General features: G+C 45.3%; 1 protein-coding gene across 3 annotated transcripts in view; it reads left to right on the top strand.

Annotated features, from left to right (window-relative positions):
• Positions 1 to 20,269, top strand: part of LOC142767101 (uncharacterized) — a 278,526-nt gene that overhangs the window by 82,815 nt on the left and 175,442 nt on the right. For all 3 annotated transcript variants that reach the window (XM_075868332.1, XM_075868329.1, XM_075868330.1), the window contains one exon: positions 18,904 to 19,086. In XM_075868332.1, coding sequence (XP_075724447.1) covers positions 18,904 to 19,086 — 183 coding nt within the window. The remainder of the gene's footprint in view (positions 1 to 18,903; positions 19,087 to 20,269) is intronic.

The raw sequence follows: 20,269 nt of genomic DNA, 5'->3' as shown, positions 1-20,269 counted from the left end.
GTATCGCGGCTTCGTAAGTCTGCAAGAGCCCCTCTCTGCTGTATAGGCGGATCAAAAATTTCTTCAGTCAGGTGGTGACTTGCTAGTTGTCACATAGTTCAAACCCAGTTTCTATTGCAATCGTACTTCGTATCTATTTCCCTGAAGCGCTTTTGTTTCCTCGAAGTTTTCTATAGTTGAGCTCATCTCGTTCTCCTCGTTTGTGGGATTAGATGTACCGATACTTTTCAGTTCCCAAAATGATCAGATTAGCTCTTTATCAACCTCTACTTCAGTCTTCAACACACATACTATGACTCGGGAGTCAACTTCCTTAGCCCACGAATGTTCTGTGCTCCCTTTAAATGTCCATCCGAGCTCTGCCCCACCGCGGTGGTCTAGTGGCTAAAGTACTCGGCTGCTGACCCGCAGGTCGCGGGTTGAAGTCCCAGCTACAGCGGCTGCATTTCCACTGGAGGCGGAAATGTCGTAGGCCCGTGTGCTCAGAATTGGGTGCACGTTAAGAACCCCAGGTGGTCGAAATTTCCGGAGCCCTTCACTGCGGCATCTCTCATATTCATATGGTGGTTTTGGGACGTTAAACTCCACAAATCAATCAATCAAATGTCCATTCGAACTTAAAGTTCATGGCAATGAGTTTTTTCTCCCTTTCTGGTCTGCGCATTTCACCTTTCATCACTGCCCACATCTGGTCCGAGCTAATAAGCGCACTTATTCCGTTTACCTTCTCAATGGATGAGTGAAACAGCTCGTCGGTGACGTCGTGTCCTGTTTTCTTGAATGATGCGAAGAACACCAAAGTCATCGTGCTGTCTGATGTGTTTTGGCAAATGTAGGGTATTTCGATGGCTTTCAGTGTCACTTCCACGTCGCAGTGCTGACGTTTGAGGTGAAGCTCTAAGATGCGAAAATTTTTCATTGTACAACTGCTGACGTTGGCAAAAGTGTTGATTGCAAAGGTTGCAAAGCCAAGACACTTTAACATCAACCGCCTTGTAAGAGCTTTGGTTACGAATGTGCATTCACTTCGTCCATCAAACACGCCTATGATGTAGCGACACGAATAATTAGTCACAGCCAATGCGCGAAATGTTTCTAAATGCACGCAGGTCAAAGTGTCTTCCCTTGCGCTGTGATAGGTGGTTGCTGCACATACGGTCGTACTACTGCCTTCGACGTCTTCACGCGGTTGTAGGCTCAGCCTTTCTGAATTGCACAATCTTGACACATGACGGCATCTGCATCCCGAGCATGATCACTTGCTTGCTCGGTGACCTTTTGTAGTGCTGCAATAGCAACTCAGGTCGCCATAGAGAAGCTTCTTCTTCCCTGATAGTGCGCGGTAGGTCACTGCGGCAGGAGTCTGTTAAGTGCTGTGTAGACTTGCAGCAAATGCAGCCTCTTTGTGGAGATAGCTTTAAAGCTTGTTTGTGAAAAAATTTGGACGTAGGGGTCACGTTGTAGAAGTGACAACCTTTATCTCTGGAATAGGGGGTTTCTTCCCATTCTTCCTGTTCTCTAAAATCACTTTTCTCGAGGCTTTCCAGTTCGATACAGACAATGTCAAGGAGACGCTAAAGTTCTGTGGCATGCTGAACTTTGTTGGCACGTTCCTGTTGGGTCGCGCAGATGTGGTCGCACACATGAGGTCTTTGCCGCACGACATGCGGTAAAGACCTTAGCAAAACGTTGTACAACATCGATGAAAAAAACGCTTTGCTGACACCAACATCCTCAAGACCCTGCGTAATAATGAGCACTTGATCGTAGAGCTGGCGGAGTTGTAGCACTGCCTGAGAAGGCCATACAGGAGTCCTCGAAAAGTACTCTTGTTCCAAGCGCTTCTTGTCACTGAAATGTCGTTTCAACACTGCCAACGCGTCCTTGTAACGTGCTTTGGTAGTAGGAAGCCCCGCTATAACTGCCGGCGCGTCACCTTTCAATCAGAGCATGAGATAAACTTTTTTATCGAGGTGAGATTTTCGTTTTTGTTAATGAGGTGATCTAATTTCTCCCAAAATGCGTTCCATGTGCACAGGTCACCAGCGAAAGGCATAGCTGTCTATTTTGGAAGCCCTTCCATTGGTCATATAGCCACACCTACGTCGTGAACTTCGACGGGTGGTGAAACCACAAATGTGTCGCTGTGCTGTCAGCGCTTGCTCTGACGCTCGACTAATATGCGAATCAAGTTGTCCTCATATTCGAAGACGGTAGCAATGTCCGCTTTAAAGACTTCACTACTTATGAAGCTCTCAGTCTCTTCGTTTACCTTTTTAGCTCGTCGTTGTTATTCTCTAGTCTGTCATAAATTGATTCGATTTGTCTCACTGTCGTGCCATCATTATCAAGTTTGGCACTCACCCCTTGAACGAGCTTGGTTTTCTGAGCTCTTCGTTGTTTTCCTCTTGGTCTTCAGCTTGTTCATGACAGTCAGCCGTTCGGTAGGCTTCCGTGGTTTAAAGCTATTCTTCTGGATAGTGGCCACCAGCGTGTGCCTTGATGGTAGCTCCCGTGTGTCGCCTCCTGGGTTTAACGGTCCCAAAGTTGCAATTATTGTGTTCAGCTGAACAGCCCACACAGACTTAAAACTTCAAACTGACGTTTATTAGTGCTCGCATGAGCCCTGGACTTGTCTTGGCTTGTCTCCTAGGAAATCTTGGACGTAAAAAGCATGATATCTCGTCTTCTTCATCAAACGAGCTCACCAGCTCACTCACCTACAGTTTTTTTCTTCTTCGTATGCGTTGAGCGCGGGAAGTTCAACAGCGGGTCGTACCAGAGCAAATACATTCATTTTCCACCGTTTTCTTTTTGTGGGCGCCGTATGAAAGAAATCGGAGGAAAAGAGGGCCGGCATCCTGATTATGCCCCCGTGGTTGCTCCAGAAATGCTCCGGCAGATCGTTTTTGCCTCAATAAATGTGACCGAATAGCTCACGCTCATCGCTCAGCGGCCCTTCATTGGCTGTTCGAGGAGTGACGTATACAGCCTCACCACCGGGAGGCCATTCTGCAAAAAGCAAGATGGCGCAGGCAGTGAAGGTGCAGTGAAGATTGTGCAAAGCGTTCGGCTGCGTTGGAGATCAGAAAATTGTTCAGAACATCTGGATATCATGAGCGACAAGCAGCAACGAATGTTATCATCGACAGGAGGAAGTTATGTGAGCGGTAATCGTGTGAAGGCACTTAACGACAAATTGCAATTTCACGAGTGTTGAGGGACACGGTGGGTGCTGTTGCAGCGGAAAAATGGTGAGTGAGCTCTCCTTGAATTACCTGTGTTATTCTTGCCGGGTAGTGCAAGGATTTATTAATGTTGGGCTCATAAACTAAACATGTAATCTATTTTAGTCTAACTTTATAAGACGTAAGTGAAAAATCGGCGGGATTCTGATAATGCGTTGTTTAGACTAGGTTCCCTTTTTCTTATCAATTTCAATGCGAGAAAGCAAAACGGAGAGGTGAGAGAGTTGGTACTGATTCGTTATTGCAGAAATGTAGCGCAAAAAAGACGAGACAAAAAAAGTGAACACCGCAAGCGCTTGTGGTTGTCCACTTTCTTGTACACGTACTTTATTGCAAACATTACGCCTGAATAACTTCAGTAAACTGAATCAAGTCGCTGTTATAATACCGCTGATTATATATGCAACATTAGGAAATATCATAGCTTTAGGTTGATTCTATCAAACGTCCATAATTGTTCTAGGTAGACCTAACTGGATAGGAGATATTTGTGTTCCAGTCAGTACACAGAAACGGTATAACTAGTCCCCTTTCTGTAACAATAAACGCCAGGTTGAAGTCTACCACTGCGTAAAAAACTTTTTAGTGTGAAATGTAAGCTGAACCAATAAACTTTGAATAACTAAAGTTAGTGTAAATTTATATAGGTATATTGAATTTCGGTAGGGCAATGTGTTTGGCAAAGAATTTTAGAACGTATACACGCACTCATATTTAGTAAAAAGTTATTTTGGTTGGATAAGAGGTATCTGAAATATTAATCTTGAAGTGTACTGCACTCTTCGCGGAACGTTGTTCTTTCAGAAAAAGAAAGAGAGAGCCAAAAGAAACTGACAATATCATACACAAAGAATGCAAAAAAGAGGAGTTGCTTGGGAGAACGAGTCGTGCGGCGCTCGACAATTATGTAAAGGGTGGGAGGGGGGGAGAAGATTTGTAAAGTTAACGCATAAGACAGCCAGTCTAAGCATTCTAAGACGGGGGGACAGTGTAGCGAAAGAAAAAGGGAAAGCGGAAGTCACTTTTTTGAAAAACAAGCCGCCTTTTCTGTGTTGATGATGGCAGAGATTACTATCGTTAGTGCTGCAGTTTTTTCTCTCTTCAGTCGTGCTGCCTTAGCTGCAGCTGAAGTTTTTGGCAAAAGATGGGAGCATGAACAGTGCTGAGCCGTTATTTTTACCTGGAGAATGCAAAGACGCTGGCTAGTGAAGAGAAGAAATGAACGAAAAATTTCTTCAAGAGAAGACACTGACACGATCTCCTAGGAGACAAGACAAGACAAGACACTGACACGTCGTGACGCTTCCACGTGCATCACCTTCTGTGGCTCGGGACGTTTGCACGACCCTTTTGTGTTGAGTAAACTGGTCGGCCTAACTTTACTTTTGTGAACATGCACTTGACTTTGGTGGCCCAACGTTTGTGCCTTTTATGGCTTATTTGTTTTGTTACGTTCTAGAGAACGTTTCCTTATTTTGTTCTTGAAGCTGTTTGTCTTGAAATACATGCTCATGCGCTAACTACTTTGTAATATGTTCGCAGCGACGAGTATCAAAACAGAGCGGACATTGAAAATAAAAAAAAAGAAACGGTGCCGACTTACCTCAAAAATTATTTTCCAGAAGAGAATAAGCTGGGCTTTTCTCAAAGGAAGGCCGGAACCATGCAATGGGAATAGGTCAACTTTGCTAGAAGTATAACGATCAACGCACACTAAAATTCCACCGCAATAACCACAATTACTTTTTTAACATTAGAAAATTACAGGGAGGCATATTCTTAATGCTGTCTTCGAAAGTACCAAAATAGGATAATTTCTGTCAAAAGTTGCTTTTAAAAGTTTCAGCAAAGGTGGAGCTGTCGATTTAGAAATATATAGAAACCTTTGGCCAGTTTCAAACTTCGTTCGCTTCAGGAAGTCTGCTGTTACAGTGTTGCAGCTGTCTCACACCAGAATATATCAGATGTGCTTTTGGATATTGAACGCTCATCCTGTCTCTCTGTGTGTGCGTGCGTGCGTACGTGCGTGTGTGTGTGGTTACTTTTACGAGTTGTTTCTTCTCACAGACTCACAGACTGTATAGGATTTATTGAGTCCGTGAGTTAGTATGAGGTACCAATTACCAGCGTGTTGGGTGCAGCGCAATTGATGCGGCTGATGTAGAGCGCGTAGCTAGCTCCCGACCCGTCAACTAAGGAAGCTGATCTGTTTCACGAAGGCCAACACGGAACACCCGAGCGCAGGAAAGAAAGGAGACTTCTTCGTTGTCACGGTTCACAAGCGGAGCAGTCAAGGTCACCCCCGTTCAGGATTAGAAGGGGAAAGCTTACTCGGAAAATCGTCTGGCAAGAGGCACGTCAGGCAAAGCTGTCTGAGTTTGAGCCATTGTTGGCATGCAAGCGTGCCTTTGAGAGTGACGAAGGGACGCGACCACTTCGCTGACCGAGACATAGTGGCGACAGGGAGATGGGCATAACCTCCTCCGCTATACGTAATTACCGAGTGCTGCTAGGATGACGGGGCACCTCGCTGTCGCATGCACACCTGGTAAGCGCACGAAGCCCAACGGTGTGTCCACCGCTTTTAGGAAGACTTCTACGAAGCATCAGTTTATGAGAGAACTGACAGGGCTCGAGTGTGAGAACGGCTGCGAATGGAAGTCGGCTGACGGAGGCAGCACGGCGTGGCATGGGAGAGAGTGCCACACGCGCAGAACCTATTCCTATGCGTGTTTTATTTGGTAACGTGCTTTTACCCAATGTAGTACCTGTTATAAAGGTGTTTCTGCGATTGGTAGTGATGATGCGAGTCCCAACTTGTGATTGGTGTTTGTGAAGACTCTTTGTTCAACCCAGGGTAGAAAAGAGGATGTCTGGACCTGATAAGAGACGGATGTTCGAGCTTGGACTCGGGCAGTAGCCTTAGGCTGCAATAAAGCGTCTCTTCACCGGACTGCGGCTCTTCCATCGCGCTGCCATCATGTACTCGAGTCGTCGACGGGCCCATTCCGAACCTCAAACATCTTCCCTTTTAAGCTAGTGTTGAAGCTAGTCGAGGAGGAGGAAATTAACTGGTGCAGTCGACAGGATATAGAAAGCCCACTGCGTGACAAACGCATGCGGCTTCGGGAACCGCTGGTGCGCTGCGAGAAGCAGAATTGACATTCGGTACGAGCCTGCCACTCAACATTGGAGCCTGGAGTTCCGCTGTGCGTCAGGAACGAGAGCAGAGCCAAAGGTCGTCGTTGAGTGACGGACTTATTGGAGAGGCACTGCAGGGTGCTGCTTCCGAAGCAGAGCAGCAGGAACAGTCGATGTGACAGACCGAGTCCGCGACAGGGGTGATCGGGTGGAGACCTGCTGCATTGAAAGTGGTCATCGCAGATAGCGTTGCTGACGAGACGGACGCAGTTCCAACTGTCAAGTGCATCGGGCGACGCATCAGTGCAAGGTAAGGCCTTTTTTGTGCACTCTTGGGGACCCCCAAATTTGTTTTTACTGAATGCACTTGCGTTCAGGCACTCTCTGCGAGATGGCGGACTCAGATAGAGATGTGATAGAAGGGGACGCCGTTAATGAATGGGATCGCACCCGCAAGTTACAGCTTGAGATTGAAGTTGTAAAGCTCAAGGTCGAGCTAGAAAAGATGAGATCGTCGCGTGCCTTATCAGAGGAGCCGGTAAACAGGAACCAGCAAACCAGTATCGGTAGGTATGCGAAAGAGCTGAAGGCAGTCCTAGTGCCCATGCCTAGTAATGAGCCAATGATTCCAGCATGGTTCAAACATGTGGACGCTCTCTTTGCAGCATTGAGCATGCCCGAAGGAATACAGTGCATGATTATATTGCCATTTTTAAGTGACAAGATGCGAACATTCGTTGCCAATCAATCTAAAGCGGGGTGTACTCAGATTTAAAATCAAGAGTTCTAAAGGAGCTAAGGATGACTCCAAGCGAGTGCCGGCGAATGTTCGTGGAAATCAGAAGAGAGGCAGGCGAGTCTTGGAGCCAAGTGATGGCGCGCTTAAAGACTATGTTTATTACTACGTTAGAATTGGAGAAATGAAGATATTTGGAGGTCTTCAAGAGTTGCTTATAGCTGACAGGCTAAAGCAGTTAATGCTAAGTGATCTTCGCTCACTGATCAATCAGCAGGAAGAGAAGGGCTGGTTGAAGGCCAAGGATATTGCGGGATTGGCAGCCAATTTCGAAGAAAGCCTCGACAGCAGCAGGCAGACTAGTTACCGCGGTGCTAAACCACGAAATTTGAATTATGGGCCGCAAGCCAAACTAGTTACTTGAGCGAATTTCAGCCGTAATTCAGGAGTACGTTTTGGCTGCGGACAATGGGGCCACATAGAGAGATTGCGAGCTCTCTCGTGGGACAGCTGCTATTACAGTGGAAGTTTCATGCGTAACTTCCCAGAATAAGCCATCATTTGATAGCCAAACCACACCATCGCGACACTCTGCCGTCATGAAAAAACTCACTCATGAGAGACCCGTGTCTTGATATTCTTGTGGGAAGCAAGTCCTGTTTTGCATGCATTTAACACAGGTGCGGATGTTACAGTGTTACGAGAGAATGAAGTGTCCGCTGATGTTCTGGCCAAAAGTAGGGGCACCGTGAGGCTGACAGACGCTTTTAATCATAGTGTTACTGCACGCCTGCTCTACTTACCTCTGGCTCTTCCAACCCCATCGGGAAGCGCTGCTCAGCCTGTGAAATTGCGTTGCGCAGTGACCAATCAGTTGAATACGAGTGTGTTGGTAATGCTCAGTCCCACTGATTATGAGTGTCTTCGTCATCTCCAGCAAAAGCTACTGCGCGATATAAATGAGGGTAATAAGAGAGAGATCAGCTGTATGAGAGGGGTAATTAGACCACAACAATATCCAATAATGAAGAAGCCAAAGCATTTGTCTCAAAGTTTTAGCCCTAGTGCTAACACCGTGCAGTGTGCAAAGGAGCGACCGGACGGCCGAGCAGGGGAGCCGCAAACGACGAAGTCTGTGTCACTTGTAGAGCAGGCACTGTTGAAAGGTTGCAATTCTACTGCGGAATGTAATGTAGGCAGCGAGCGGCTTGGTCCATTTCGTGGAAATTATCGCGACGGGGAAAAGAACGCGATGAGCGTCTGGCTGATGTGCGGCATCAGCTGAAAAAGGGGTCACACATCAAGAGAACTGATTGAAAGCACTTAGACCGGAAGCAGCCATGCCATTCAGTGAAACCAAAGTCGTGCCGAGACAAAGTGTTAACACACAACGACTCTTCCGGTGTTAAGTCGTCAGGAAATATGAGAAAGCGCGTTAGCGCATACACAGTAAAAATTTTTGCACCTAAAAGGGTGTCAAAAGGGTGCTTTTACGAGAAAGCACCCTTTGCAACACCCTTTAAAACCCATAAATGGTCGATTGAAAAAAAAGCACCCATTTGTTTGGGTGCTTGCCTCAATAGCACCCTGAAATAGGCTCTAAGGGTGCTTTTGTGCCTGAGAAGGGTGTAGGTGCCGATTCATCAGATGGAATATGCAGCATAAGAAGAACACATAATTGTAATATTTGAGATTTCACGTCTCAAAAACCTCGATATAATTATGAGGGTCGTCGTAGTGGAAGGCTGCCGAGATTTTCACCACTTGGTGTTCTTTAATGAGCGCTCATATCGCACAGTGCAAAGGCTTCTACCTTTTCGCCTCCGCCTTAATTTGACTGCCACGGCCGGCATCGAACCCGCGACCTTCGGACTGGCGGCCGAGCAGCGCAGCTACTGCACGAATATGTGGACCTTGCGTTAAATGACGGCCTAATTGACTTAGAATGTGTGAAGGTGCTCTCCGAATACAGCAGAATGTCAACAGAAGCAAATCGCGTTTCATCTATAATGGAAATTAACTGCAATCCATGTTACGAAAGCTTTCCTTAGGGTTGGTTATAAGCTGCATGTTTGCTATGGATTATATACACACAAATATTGTTCGCCCGAGTATGGGTGTGTGTGCGTGTAAGCGCGATTGTGTGTACACCCGTGCATCTGTGCGTGCGCGTGTATGTGCGAGTCCGTGCTTGTGTTAAGCGTGCCTGTGCACATGTGTACGCCCATGAATGCGTGCGTTTATGGTCGCGTGTGTGTGTGGCCGTATGTGTGTATACGGTATGTGTGTGCGCCTGTGAATAAGTATGCGTGTGTATCAGCCCGTGCACCCTCGAATTTCGTGTGTGTGTGTGTGCGGGGGGGGAGGCACTGCTTCTTATTGTTTAAGGTCCCACACCTGTTCAGATTGGGAGTCTATATGGGAGGTGGCTTAAGGAATGGCGGTGGTCAACGCACTGTACATGGACTATTCAGTACATGGAGAACAGCTGCACATTTTTGTACCTGATCGTTGCTTACGAACTTGCTGTGGTAGCTGATTAGGTGCGCTGAGGTGCTTCTACGCTAGAAAAGGTGGGTTATGAACAATTCCCACGGAAAGCTGTCACTGCACTTAGGCACAACCATCGTTTATAGTAACAACGTTTAACAAGAACGTGCCCTGCCTTTGCTACAGGTGCTTAGCTAGCTCATTGGGCAACCATATGGAATTATGTGCTGATCATGTGGTCAGCAAAAAGTTTGTTATAACAACCTCGGCAGGATTCGTGGTGCGTGACAAGCCTTCTAAACATCCGCGAATGTGGATTAATTTGTTCCAGCCTCGACTACGCATTTAGAGTTTGCGGCACCATACGCGGAAATGCCAGACACAGACAATGCAAAAAGAAATTCCTCTGGAAAAAGGTGTTGCGATGCTCTCCCGCTAATGCCACCGAGGACGAAATAATTATTGTTTCTGGCCATTCCATGGTGCACTTTGTTTTCCGCAAGTTTTGCTTCACTATTTTTCGCCCACTGCAATCGCATTCTGTCAAAATACTCACAGAACCCGAGGCTGGTAAATAACCTGCGTTGCTGTGCGACTGGCTGGAAGGAGAGTTGCCATTTACAAGCAGTCATTCCGCGACGAACGGCCGTCCGCCGTATGCGCCATAGCGTTTGCCTTTCGGCGCCGTCCTGGCGGGTTTCAAGCTCCTCCCCCCCCCACCCCGCTCACCACGGCCAGCGTTGCTCCCACAACGGTGGCGTAGATAAGCGAATAGTTGCGTCACCGAACACCAGCGTCGACAGCTGCGGCGCCGCCAGTGCCTCCTTCTTCTCTATCTCAACGTCGCTCTCTCTGTCTCATCGTCTTTCAAATGCGTTGCGTTGGTCTGGGGTCTTGACCACTGTGTGTGTTCTAGCGAACAGGCGCATATTCAATGGTGGTCACGCATGACACCGTGTTCGAAGTGACGCTAGGATTAAGGAATATTCATGGAGTGGCGGACACGGTTTACCTGATAAAAAATCCTTCTACAAACGTTAAATTGGCCGTTAAAATACCTGATATTATTGGTTTACCTGATAAAAAATCCTTCTACAAACGTTAAATTGGCCTTAAGTAAACGTATTCTCGTGACGAATGGGACAAGATTGACTATTCCTGTTGCTGTTTAGTACACACACTTTTGAAAGCTTGCAAAGGGTGGAAAACAACACGCTAATATCATATCTGCTGGCTATTTTTTTTGATTGTGAGACACATGATGTGGTATAACATGCAAAGGTTTTGGTCATTGTTTTTTGTTGGTCCTGTCTTATTTAACTTTACTTTCTGCAGGAGAGTTTTGCAAACGGGTGTGATGACTCTGTTGGGATACCCAGCATCTTTTAGTCTTTTAATCTGGTTTTGAAACCTGACCTCACCCTTGTGCTAACATGACTTCTGAAGGGTGGCCTGAGTACATGTGGTATCAATTCCTCTTTCTACTAATTTTGAATGCCCACTATGAAAACGCAGAACATTCTTAGCACTCGTGGGCTGATAGCACCAGCCAATACCCCAACAGCATCATCACACTTGTTTGCGAAAACCTCCTGCAGAAAGTAAAGTTAAAGGAAACATGACCAAAAGAAAAATAAAATGACCAATCACCTTTGCATGTCACACGGTACTACGTACATAAGTTGTCTCACAATTTTAGGAAAAGAGCCAGCAGATATGATATTGTTTTTTTCTACCCCTTGCAAGCTTTCAAAAGTGCATGTACTTACAGCAACAGGAATAGTCAATCTTGCAACATTCGTCGCTAGAATAGGTTTACTGAATGATAATCTAATATGTATGAGATACCGCTAACACGGGGTAAAGTAAACATAGGACAAACTGAGCAATGCTTCAATGATCAAGCAAGACAGCATGCTTTAAATGTTAAGAAGGGCTATAGTAGTCTCATGGCCGGGCACCGTAAAGAATGTTAGTGTAGTCCTAGGTTTCATAAAACACGGTTTTTGAAAAAAAAGCAAGCAGAAAAATGAGAGATTTTAGAACTCTTTATCAGGAAGGCCAAGGATCAATGCATCAGTACACGTTCACTTATCTTTTCCGAAAAAGGGTATTCTTTTCTCGGTTAAAATTATTTTGTCGTGGTCACACATGTGTTGTTGCAGATGAGCCCTGTTCTTGTGCTCAGTATAAAAACGATCGTAGCACCTTCAATAAAATTCAGTTGACAGCACTCTTTCATGTCCTTTTTATGATAAGATTTTTATTATAAAAAGAATTTTATTTTCTCACAATTTGGATATAATGATGAGTTTTCATTGTATCACAACATGGAGCAAATTACATCTCAATACGGACAAAATTCATGATTTTGTGAAATTCGTGATATTTTCTTGTTTATTTCAGCAGCTTGAGAGGTCTAAAGATATTTTTTCCTCAAAATATACTTTCTGTGGAGTAACTATTCACAGCACAGATATTCATAAAAAGTGCAATATTGCAACAAAAATGCAAACATAACACATTTTGGCGTGATTCTTGGAAGCGAATGTGGCAAAAAATTGTACTAATATAATTTATCTTCAAATACCTTACACAAGCACATTTATTTAACATGTAAACCAAATTTGCTTTAGAAAAAATAAGCGGTAGTTTTTAAACGAAACTTTCCACAAACAGCACTCAGACGGCATTATTCCAGGAAGTTCAGAAGCCAGCCACAAGAACAAAACTTTTTTTCTCATTGAAATACTCTAGCAGTTCACTGTTTTCAACGCAGTAAATCAGCACATTTTTTTTTCATATACATTTCACATGGTCGCCAAAGTCGCTGGTATGTTTGGCATGGAGAGGTCCAGCTATATCTAAGCAGTATACCTTACACAATTGACAATATTTATTCATCTACTATGACCACACTAGAAAAAGTTGTTCAGGCATTGTGACACTAAAATTTTCAGCGTCGTACTGCCTGAACAACTTCTTTGATAAACTTCAAACTCACGCCGAGAATAAGCCGCTTTATCACCGTGGTTGTTAAAGCCCTTGCGGCCGTAGACAATCTTGAAAATAAAAAAAACAACTCATCAGTGCTGTCACTCCTTCTTCGTCATTTTGACACGAAAGATTTTTCGGTCATCCTCGTGGAGGTTCAGAAACTAGGCTTGCTCTAGGCTGTGATCGGGGTAGACTACTCAGGGCGTCAGCGGCACCGCAATTGAAAGACGGATGAGACAGAGAGAGCAACGTTGAGAGAGATAAGGAGGAGGCACTGGCGGCGGCGCCGCAGCTGTCCACGCTGGTGTTCGGTGACGCAACTATTCACTTATCAACACCGCCATTGTGGGGGCAACGCTGGCACGGCTGAGCGGGGTGAGCGGGAAACCCGCCAAGAGGGCGCCGAAAGGCAAACGCTAAGGCGCATACGGTGGGCGGCGGTTCGACACAGAAGGCAATTGAATTACGCTTCAAGATTAACTCCTTGTATATGGCAACTCTCCTTCCACCCAGCCGCACAGTGGCGCAGGTTATTTACCAGCCTCGGGTTTTTTGAGTATTTTCACAAAGTGCGACTGCAGTGGGCGAAAAATAGTGAAGCAAAACTTTCGGAAAAGAAAGGGCACCCTGAAACGGCGAGAAACAATAATTATTCCGTCCTCGGTAGCATTAGCGGGAGAGCATCGCTACACCTTTTTTCAAATGTATTTCTTTTCGCATTGTCCGTGCCTGGCAATTCCGCATGTGGTGCCTCAAACACTGAGGGCGTAGTCGAAGCTGGAACAAATAATTCCACCGTCGCGGATGTTTAGAAAGCTTGTAACGCACCACGAAACGTGCCGAGGTTGTTATAACAAACTTCTTTATGACCACGTGATCAGCACATAATTCCATATGGTTGCCCAATGAGCTAGCTAAGCACCTGTAGCAAAGGCGGGGCCCGTTCTTGTTAAATGTTAATATAAACGATGGTTGTGCATAAGTGGAGTGACAGCTTTCTGTGTGAATTGGTCGTAACCTACTTTTTCGAGTGTAGAAACGCCTCAGCGTACCTAGTCACCTACCACAGCAAGTTCGTAAGCAATGATGAGGTACGAGAATGTGCAGCTGTTTTTCATTTACTGAATAGTCCGTGTACTGTGCGTTGACCACCGCCATTTCTTAAGCCACCTCCCATATAGACTCCCGTCTAAAAAGTTGTGGGACCTTAAACACTAAGAAGAAGTGACCCCCCCGCACACACACACACACGCAAATCGAGGGCGCACGGGCTGATACAAACGCATACTTAATCACAGGCGCACAAACTTACACGTATCACACATACAGCCACACACACACGCGACCGTAAACGCACGCATGCATAGGCGTACACTTGTGCACAGGCACGCTTAACACAAGCACGGACTCGCACATACACGCGCACGCACACATGCATGGGTGTACACACAATCGCGCTTACACGTTAACACATGCGCAGGCTCACGCACACACACCAATACTCGGGCGAACATTTCGTTCGTGGATATAGCATATAGCAAACATGTAGCTTATAACGAACGCTAAGGAAAGCTTTCGTAACATGGATTGCAGTTAATAGGCAATATAAATGAAACGCGCTTTGCTTCTGCTGGCATTCTGCTGTATTCGGAGAGCACCTTCACACATTCTAAGTCAATTTGGCCGTCATTTAACGCAAGGTCCACATATTCGTGCAGTAGCAACGCTGCTTAGCCGCCAATCCGAAGGTCGCGGGTTCGATGCCGGCCGTGACAGTCAAAATAAGACGGAAGCGAAAAGGTAGAAGCCTGTGCACGGTGCGTTATCAGCGCCCAATAAACAACACCAAATGGCGAAAATCTCTGGAGCTCTGCACTAAGACGATCCTCATAATCATTGCGAGGTTTTTGAGACATAAAATCCCAAATTTTATAATGATGTGTTCTTCTTTTGCTGCATATTTCATCTGACGAATTGTCACCTACATCCTCCTCAGGCACAAAAGCACCCTTAGAGCCCAATTTAGGGTGCTATTGAGGAGAGCACCTAAACAAAGGGGCGCTTTTTTTCAATCGACCATTTATGGGTGTTAATGGGTGTTGCAAAGCGTGCTTTCCCGTAAAAGCACCCTTTTTACACTGTGTTTTTGTTGTCACTGTGTTCTTGATGAAGTTAATTCGGTTTAGTTTGTTTTTTAAGGTTTGAAACAGATTTTTTATGTAAGCGCCACGGAGAGAAGTTATTTCAGTAACTATAATGCGCTTTATTTTTTTTAGTGTTTAGGTCTGGAGTGTTACCGAAGAGTGGTGACATGGTGAAACGTTTTAGTGAAAAGTCGGCAATTTGTCGGTTACGGCGGTTTGAGAGTTGAACACGCTGCTGTGCAACATAGAGGCACAGGTAGCGTTGATTGAGCTAGAGGGCTTGGCGTTGTTTTCTAGGTTGACGCCAACCAACCCCAGCAAAGCTTTTTGTTTCACCACGAACGCATCGAAAAGGGCAACTAGAGGTTGCCTCTCTCAAACGATAGGTGAATGTGAACGATCAGTCACATCATTCAGTAAGAGGCTGTGCCAGTCGCAAAGGTAGGTGTCCACAGTAGAAAGAGAGGCGAATGTGAAACAAAAATTGTTCGCAATTAGAGTGCTCTGAGCGAGGCTGCTGAAGCTCTTTCGCGTTTCGGTTGATCATTTGATTCAGTGATTGCAACTGTTTAGTGGCAATAGGATGTTTTGTCTGCTTAATATGGCTGAATAGTTTTTCTATTATTGTTGTTGTTGTTATTGATATGTAGCCATTGATGCAGTCTCTGTGAATTGAATGACTGTATAGGAGTTTGCATTGCTCGTTTAGGTGGTTTGCGTGATGTTAATTGTGTCGAAAAGACTAATAGTTCCTGCGTGTTGTGAAAAAATTTAGTTTGTTGTACCAGGCATTTTTCGTTGTGTTGTTGTTGATTTGCGAGCTTGCTTTTAAGTGGTAGAACTGCTTTTAGGTGCAGTTTATGTGTTGTTTAGGAATAATTTTGTAGATCAAGTAAGATAGCGTTTGGTTATAAAATTTTCGTTCTTGGTGCGATCCGTTTAGACTTAGGTATACCTATACCGCTACGTCGGTCGCTCTTTTGGAGTGTGTCATGCGGGGCCTGAAGGGCGCATAGAGTGGGCCTCCTGTGTTGGGACAATGGCCGTGTGGTGATGTGAGTTTAAAAGAGAGTATGCGCCGGACTGTGCATGGTGCGTGTGCCCTGTGTTACGCTAATGTTAACTGACTGGCGCTGTAGACTTAAAATTCTGATTGCGTTATTCAGTGATGTTCATTACGAAAGTGTTTGCTTTCGGAAGCGATTTGAGAGCATTATGTATATGTGCTGCTGCGTCTATTTCGTGGAAGGACGCGAAAGTTCTTCTGTTGAGATGAAAGTGATAATCGGTTCATGCAAGTGCGTGCACCGAGAGTAAGTTTATTTTGAGCTATTTGTTGTTTGTTTTTGTATCGCGTTACTGAACATCGAGTTTCCTGTAACACTCTTGAGGGTGGAGGAGTTAGTATGAGGCACCAATTACCAGCGTGTTGGGTGCTGCGCAACTAATGCGGCTGATCTAGAGCACGTAGCTAGTTCCCAACCCGTCAACTAAAGAAGCTGATTGGTACCGCGAAGGCGAAAGTGGAAAACTCGAGCGCGGGAAAGAAAGGAGACTTCTTCATTCTCACGGTTCACAAGCGGAGCAGTCAAGGTCGCCCACCGTTCGGGATTAGAAGGGGAAAGCTTACACAGAAAAGCGTCTGGCAAGAGGCAGCTCATGCGCCACCGTCTGAGTTTAAGCCATGGTTGGCATGCACGCGTGCCATTGAATGACGAGGGGACCCGACCACTTTGCTGACCGAGATATAGTGGCGGCAGGATGACAATCATAACCTCCCCCGCTGTACGTAATTACTCAGTGCTGCTAGGATGTCGGGGCGTCTCGCTGTCGCATGCACACCTGGTAAGCCCACGAAACCGAATGAAGCAGCCACCGCTCTTAGGAAGGCTTCTATGAAGCACCAAATAATGAGAGAATTGACGAGGCTTGAGCGTGAGAACTTCTGCCGACGGAAGTCAGTCAATGTAGGCAACACGGCCTGGCATGAGAGAGAGTGTCACACGCGCAGAACCTATCCCTTTGCGTGTTTTATTTTGTAACGTGCTCTTAACCATTGTAGTACCTGTTATGGAGATGTTCCTGCAATTGGATGTGTTAATGCGAGTCCCAACATGTGATTGGTGTTTGTGAAGACTCTTTGTTCAACCCAGGGTTGAAAAGAGGATGTCTGGATCTGAAAAAAAGATGAATGTTCGGGCTTGTGCTTAGGCAGTAGCCTGAGGCTGCAATAAAGCGTCTGTTCACCGGACGATGGCTCTTCCTTCGCGCTGCCACCGTGCACTCGTGTCATCGAGGGGACCCATCCCGAACCTCAAACATCTTCCCTCCTTAGCTAGTGTTGAAGCAAGTCGACGAGAAGGAAATTAACTCCGTGCCTTCAGTGTTATCAGCTTTTGTGCCTCACGTATGATTTGCAGTTCTTATGTATAAATATTGTTTCCCAAATTAAGCAGGAAACAATCAGATCAACTCTTGCATCCTCAATGAATCTTATGAATGGTTCTTCTGGTTGATGAAAAGTTGTTCTCGGTGGCCGCGCTTTTTCTGTTTGTCGTGTATCGTTTTGCAGCATTATGAACTTCATTTTCAAACGCTGCGCTTCATAGTTGTGTGCTGTTTATTTCATATAATCTGTCTTATTGTGCTTTGTTTTTGGTGGCCTTTTGCATGTTTGTGTGTTCTTGTCTGCTTTCCCCAAATGCTGGGTAATCATCCAGAAATGGCCTCTTCTTTTGAATAAATCAAAAAATAAGTGCTCAACGTTTCTTGAATTTCATCTGATAGAGCTTTGAGGAAAAGAATACACAGCAATTTTACAGTGCTTGCATGATAATTGGCACTTTCTTAACGTAACCACTGCGTGAAACAATCAGCATGCAATAAATAAACAATGAAGTATACACTTTAAAAAGAACTGATCCAAAAACTGAAATTTTGTCTGTACGAAGTAAGTACATTTTTTTAAATACTCCGGAAGTACCACAACGAAATCTACGGATATCGGGAGCGACAAACCCGCTAAAAATGCTCCGGAGGTGTCATGTAATCACTCTGGCCAGCCATAGAAAAATGCCAGTAAATATACTCCGGCGGCGCCACGCAATTGCTCCAGTCGGCTGGAGTAAAAGATCTGTTGAACGTACTACAGGTGTGCCACGCAATTCTTTTGGCAAGTAGGAGCAAAAATTTTGCTCTGGATGTCCGGAGCAAAAATTGCTTAAAATAAGGGGGCTACAAGAGAACAAGCGCTTTACCGCGACTTTGGAGTAATTTTTTCACTGTGGGGATCCGGTGTTCAACGCGTTTTGCACCGAGTAAAAACTATAGCTGGGCATCACACAGCTTTCCAAAAAAAAACACGCAAAAGAGCCAACACTCATGACTTGACTCGCTACCGGACGAGAACACCTACCACTCCACCGGCGCTGCTGCCAAAGCCGCTGCGGCGGCTGGTCACCAGAAATCGTGAAGTGTTTATCTGCTTCTTCGCTAGGAGGTTGTGCGAATGTTTGCAATGCGGCGACTTCACGAACATGCCGTCATGACTTCTCGTTAGTTTTCCCTTCCTCCATGCCATGGAGCAAGCGAATACTGGCCGTGACGTCACTTCGGCCTGACTGCCGCACCGCCAGTGTTCGTGCTCAGGGCTCAGGGCACGTTAACACTTGGCCTCAAAAAGAGCAAAAGCAACAAAACTCTCCGGCAACTGGCTCGCGCAAGCGGCCGAAAAATGACGCTGCATGGCCGGGGCGCGAAAATTGTTCCGAGACCGATTTTCCCGCAAAGCAAAACAGAATCTGGTTTCCGTTTCATGGCCTTGGCTGCGCTAGATCTAACCACGCTCCCTGACTTGCCGGCCACAAATTCAACATGGCGGCAAAGGTGTCGGCGATGGCTCGCATTTGACGCCAGCAATACGTAGCAATACGGATCTCACGCGCAGTCTTTTATATTTGTGCTTAGTAGTAGGATAGTTTTTATCCTGATAAAGTTTACAAATCATCGCACATAATACTTGTTTTTCATAGCGCAAAATTCAGGACGCTGAAAGTTTTGCCCTTTCTTTTACCTAATTTATGCTTCACCTGCTGACATTTCACTGTACATCACTAGCTTGCGCTTTGCTTATTGTTATTTATTGCAGCTTGCCCAGAAGGTAGTGGCCCAAGGTTTTGCAATGGGGCGGCGATAGTTCCTCAGTTGTATTGCACGGGAGTGGAGCATGATGATGACTGGGTGTGCACGCGAAAAAGAAACGTAAGGTGTGGATGCAATGCCAATTTGTATCGACGGCATGACAGAAAATGTGTGAAGAAAGATGACTGTGGTAAGTATATCTTAATGTTATACATGTTAGCAGGCCTGTTAATAACTCCTCAGACTGAATGAAAATGATTGGTCTCTCTGCCTGTCTGTTCTACTGGAAATATTGCTTAAATATGTCATATTGGCACTTCTAAAAGCTTGACTACATAATAAATTATTGCCGCTCATTCTTTGATGCAATGCTGCCAATTAGAGCTTTTAACCAACGAAGAGTGATATGATTTACTTGTCACAGTAGAAGCAACATCTTATTGGCAGGTAACATGATGCGAGCAGTTAATAATATTCACGTATGAGCTCTCAATTATTGGGGGGTCGATACTTAAAAAAAGGATTTCTGATATCAGGTTTCGCAATTACATACGAGAAACCGGGTCCTAAATACGCTTATGAGATTCTGTACACCGGGGCTGTTTTTCTGCGCTGTTATTTAATATCCAAGCCTAGCTAGTACGAAACAAAGAAATAACTTTTAATATTGGTTGATTTAAGACCATGTAAAGTTCCGAAAATAATCAAGGAATAGAAGCAAAAGGTCTTGAAAAGGCCTTACATCTCGTCTGAAATTCGACTAGAATTCGTTTTTAGGACCATCTAGAAACAATTTAAAAACTTCCAAAGAAATGCATTGCAATTCAAAATATTTCCAAGACGTCAAAAAAATCACTTTTGCAAGACAGCAATTTCCGAACACCTCAAAAATTCCAGTTTGCTACAAAACATTTTCGAAACGTATTATGAAATCTCATTTTGGTGAGTGAGTGAAATATCTTTATTGAGTCAACAATAGACGCGAGTTAATTCAGCATCACCGGGCCAGGCCCACACGGGGACGGTTAGGCCCTCGCGCGGGCCTTCTTGACGGCCTTGATTTGAGAGACAAAGCTCTGGGCCTTAATCAGCTTGTTCATTTCCTCTTCTTGGAAAGGAAGATTGGCAAAGGCACAGCCCCACAGGACGTGTTTAAAATCTGCACAACAGTCACAAAAGGGACAGTATAGGCTTGAGAATCGTTCGAAGTACACTGTGTGCAGTGCCGGAGGGCTCGGGTAGGTTCTTGTTTGGAGCAGTCTGATAGTAACAGCCTAAGTCCTACACAGCCAAGAGTTTGGCATGGGCAGCACTCTTTTGAGTAATAATGGTGTTCACATATCTCAATGTACTTGCAGAGAGGCTCGGATTGC

Source organism: Rhipicephalus microplus, chromosome 7, assembly GCF_043290135.1.
Source record: "Rhipicephalus microplus isolate Deutch F79 chromosome 7, USDA_Rmic, whole genome shotgun sequence".
NCBI classification, from domain to species: domain Eukaryota; kingdom Metazoa; phylum Arthropoda; class Arachnida; order Ixodida; family Ixodidae; genus Rhipicephalus; species Rhipicephalus microplus.
This window is presented reverse-complemented; position numbering and strand designations above follow the sequence as displayed.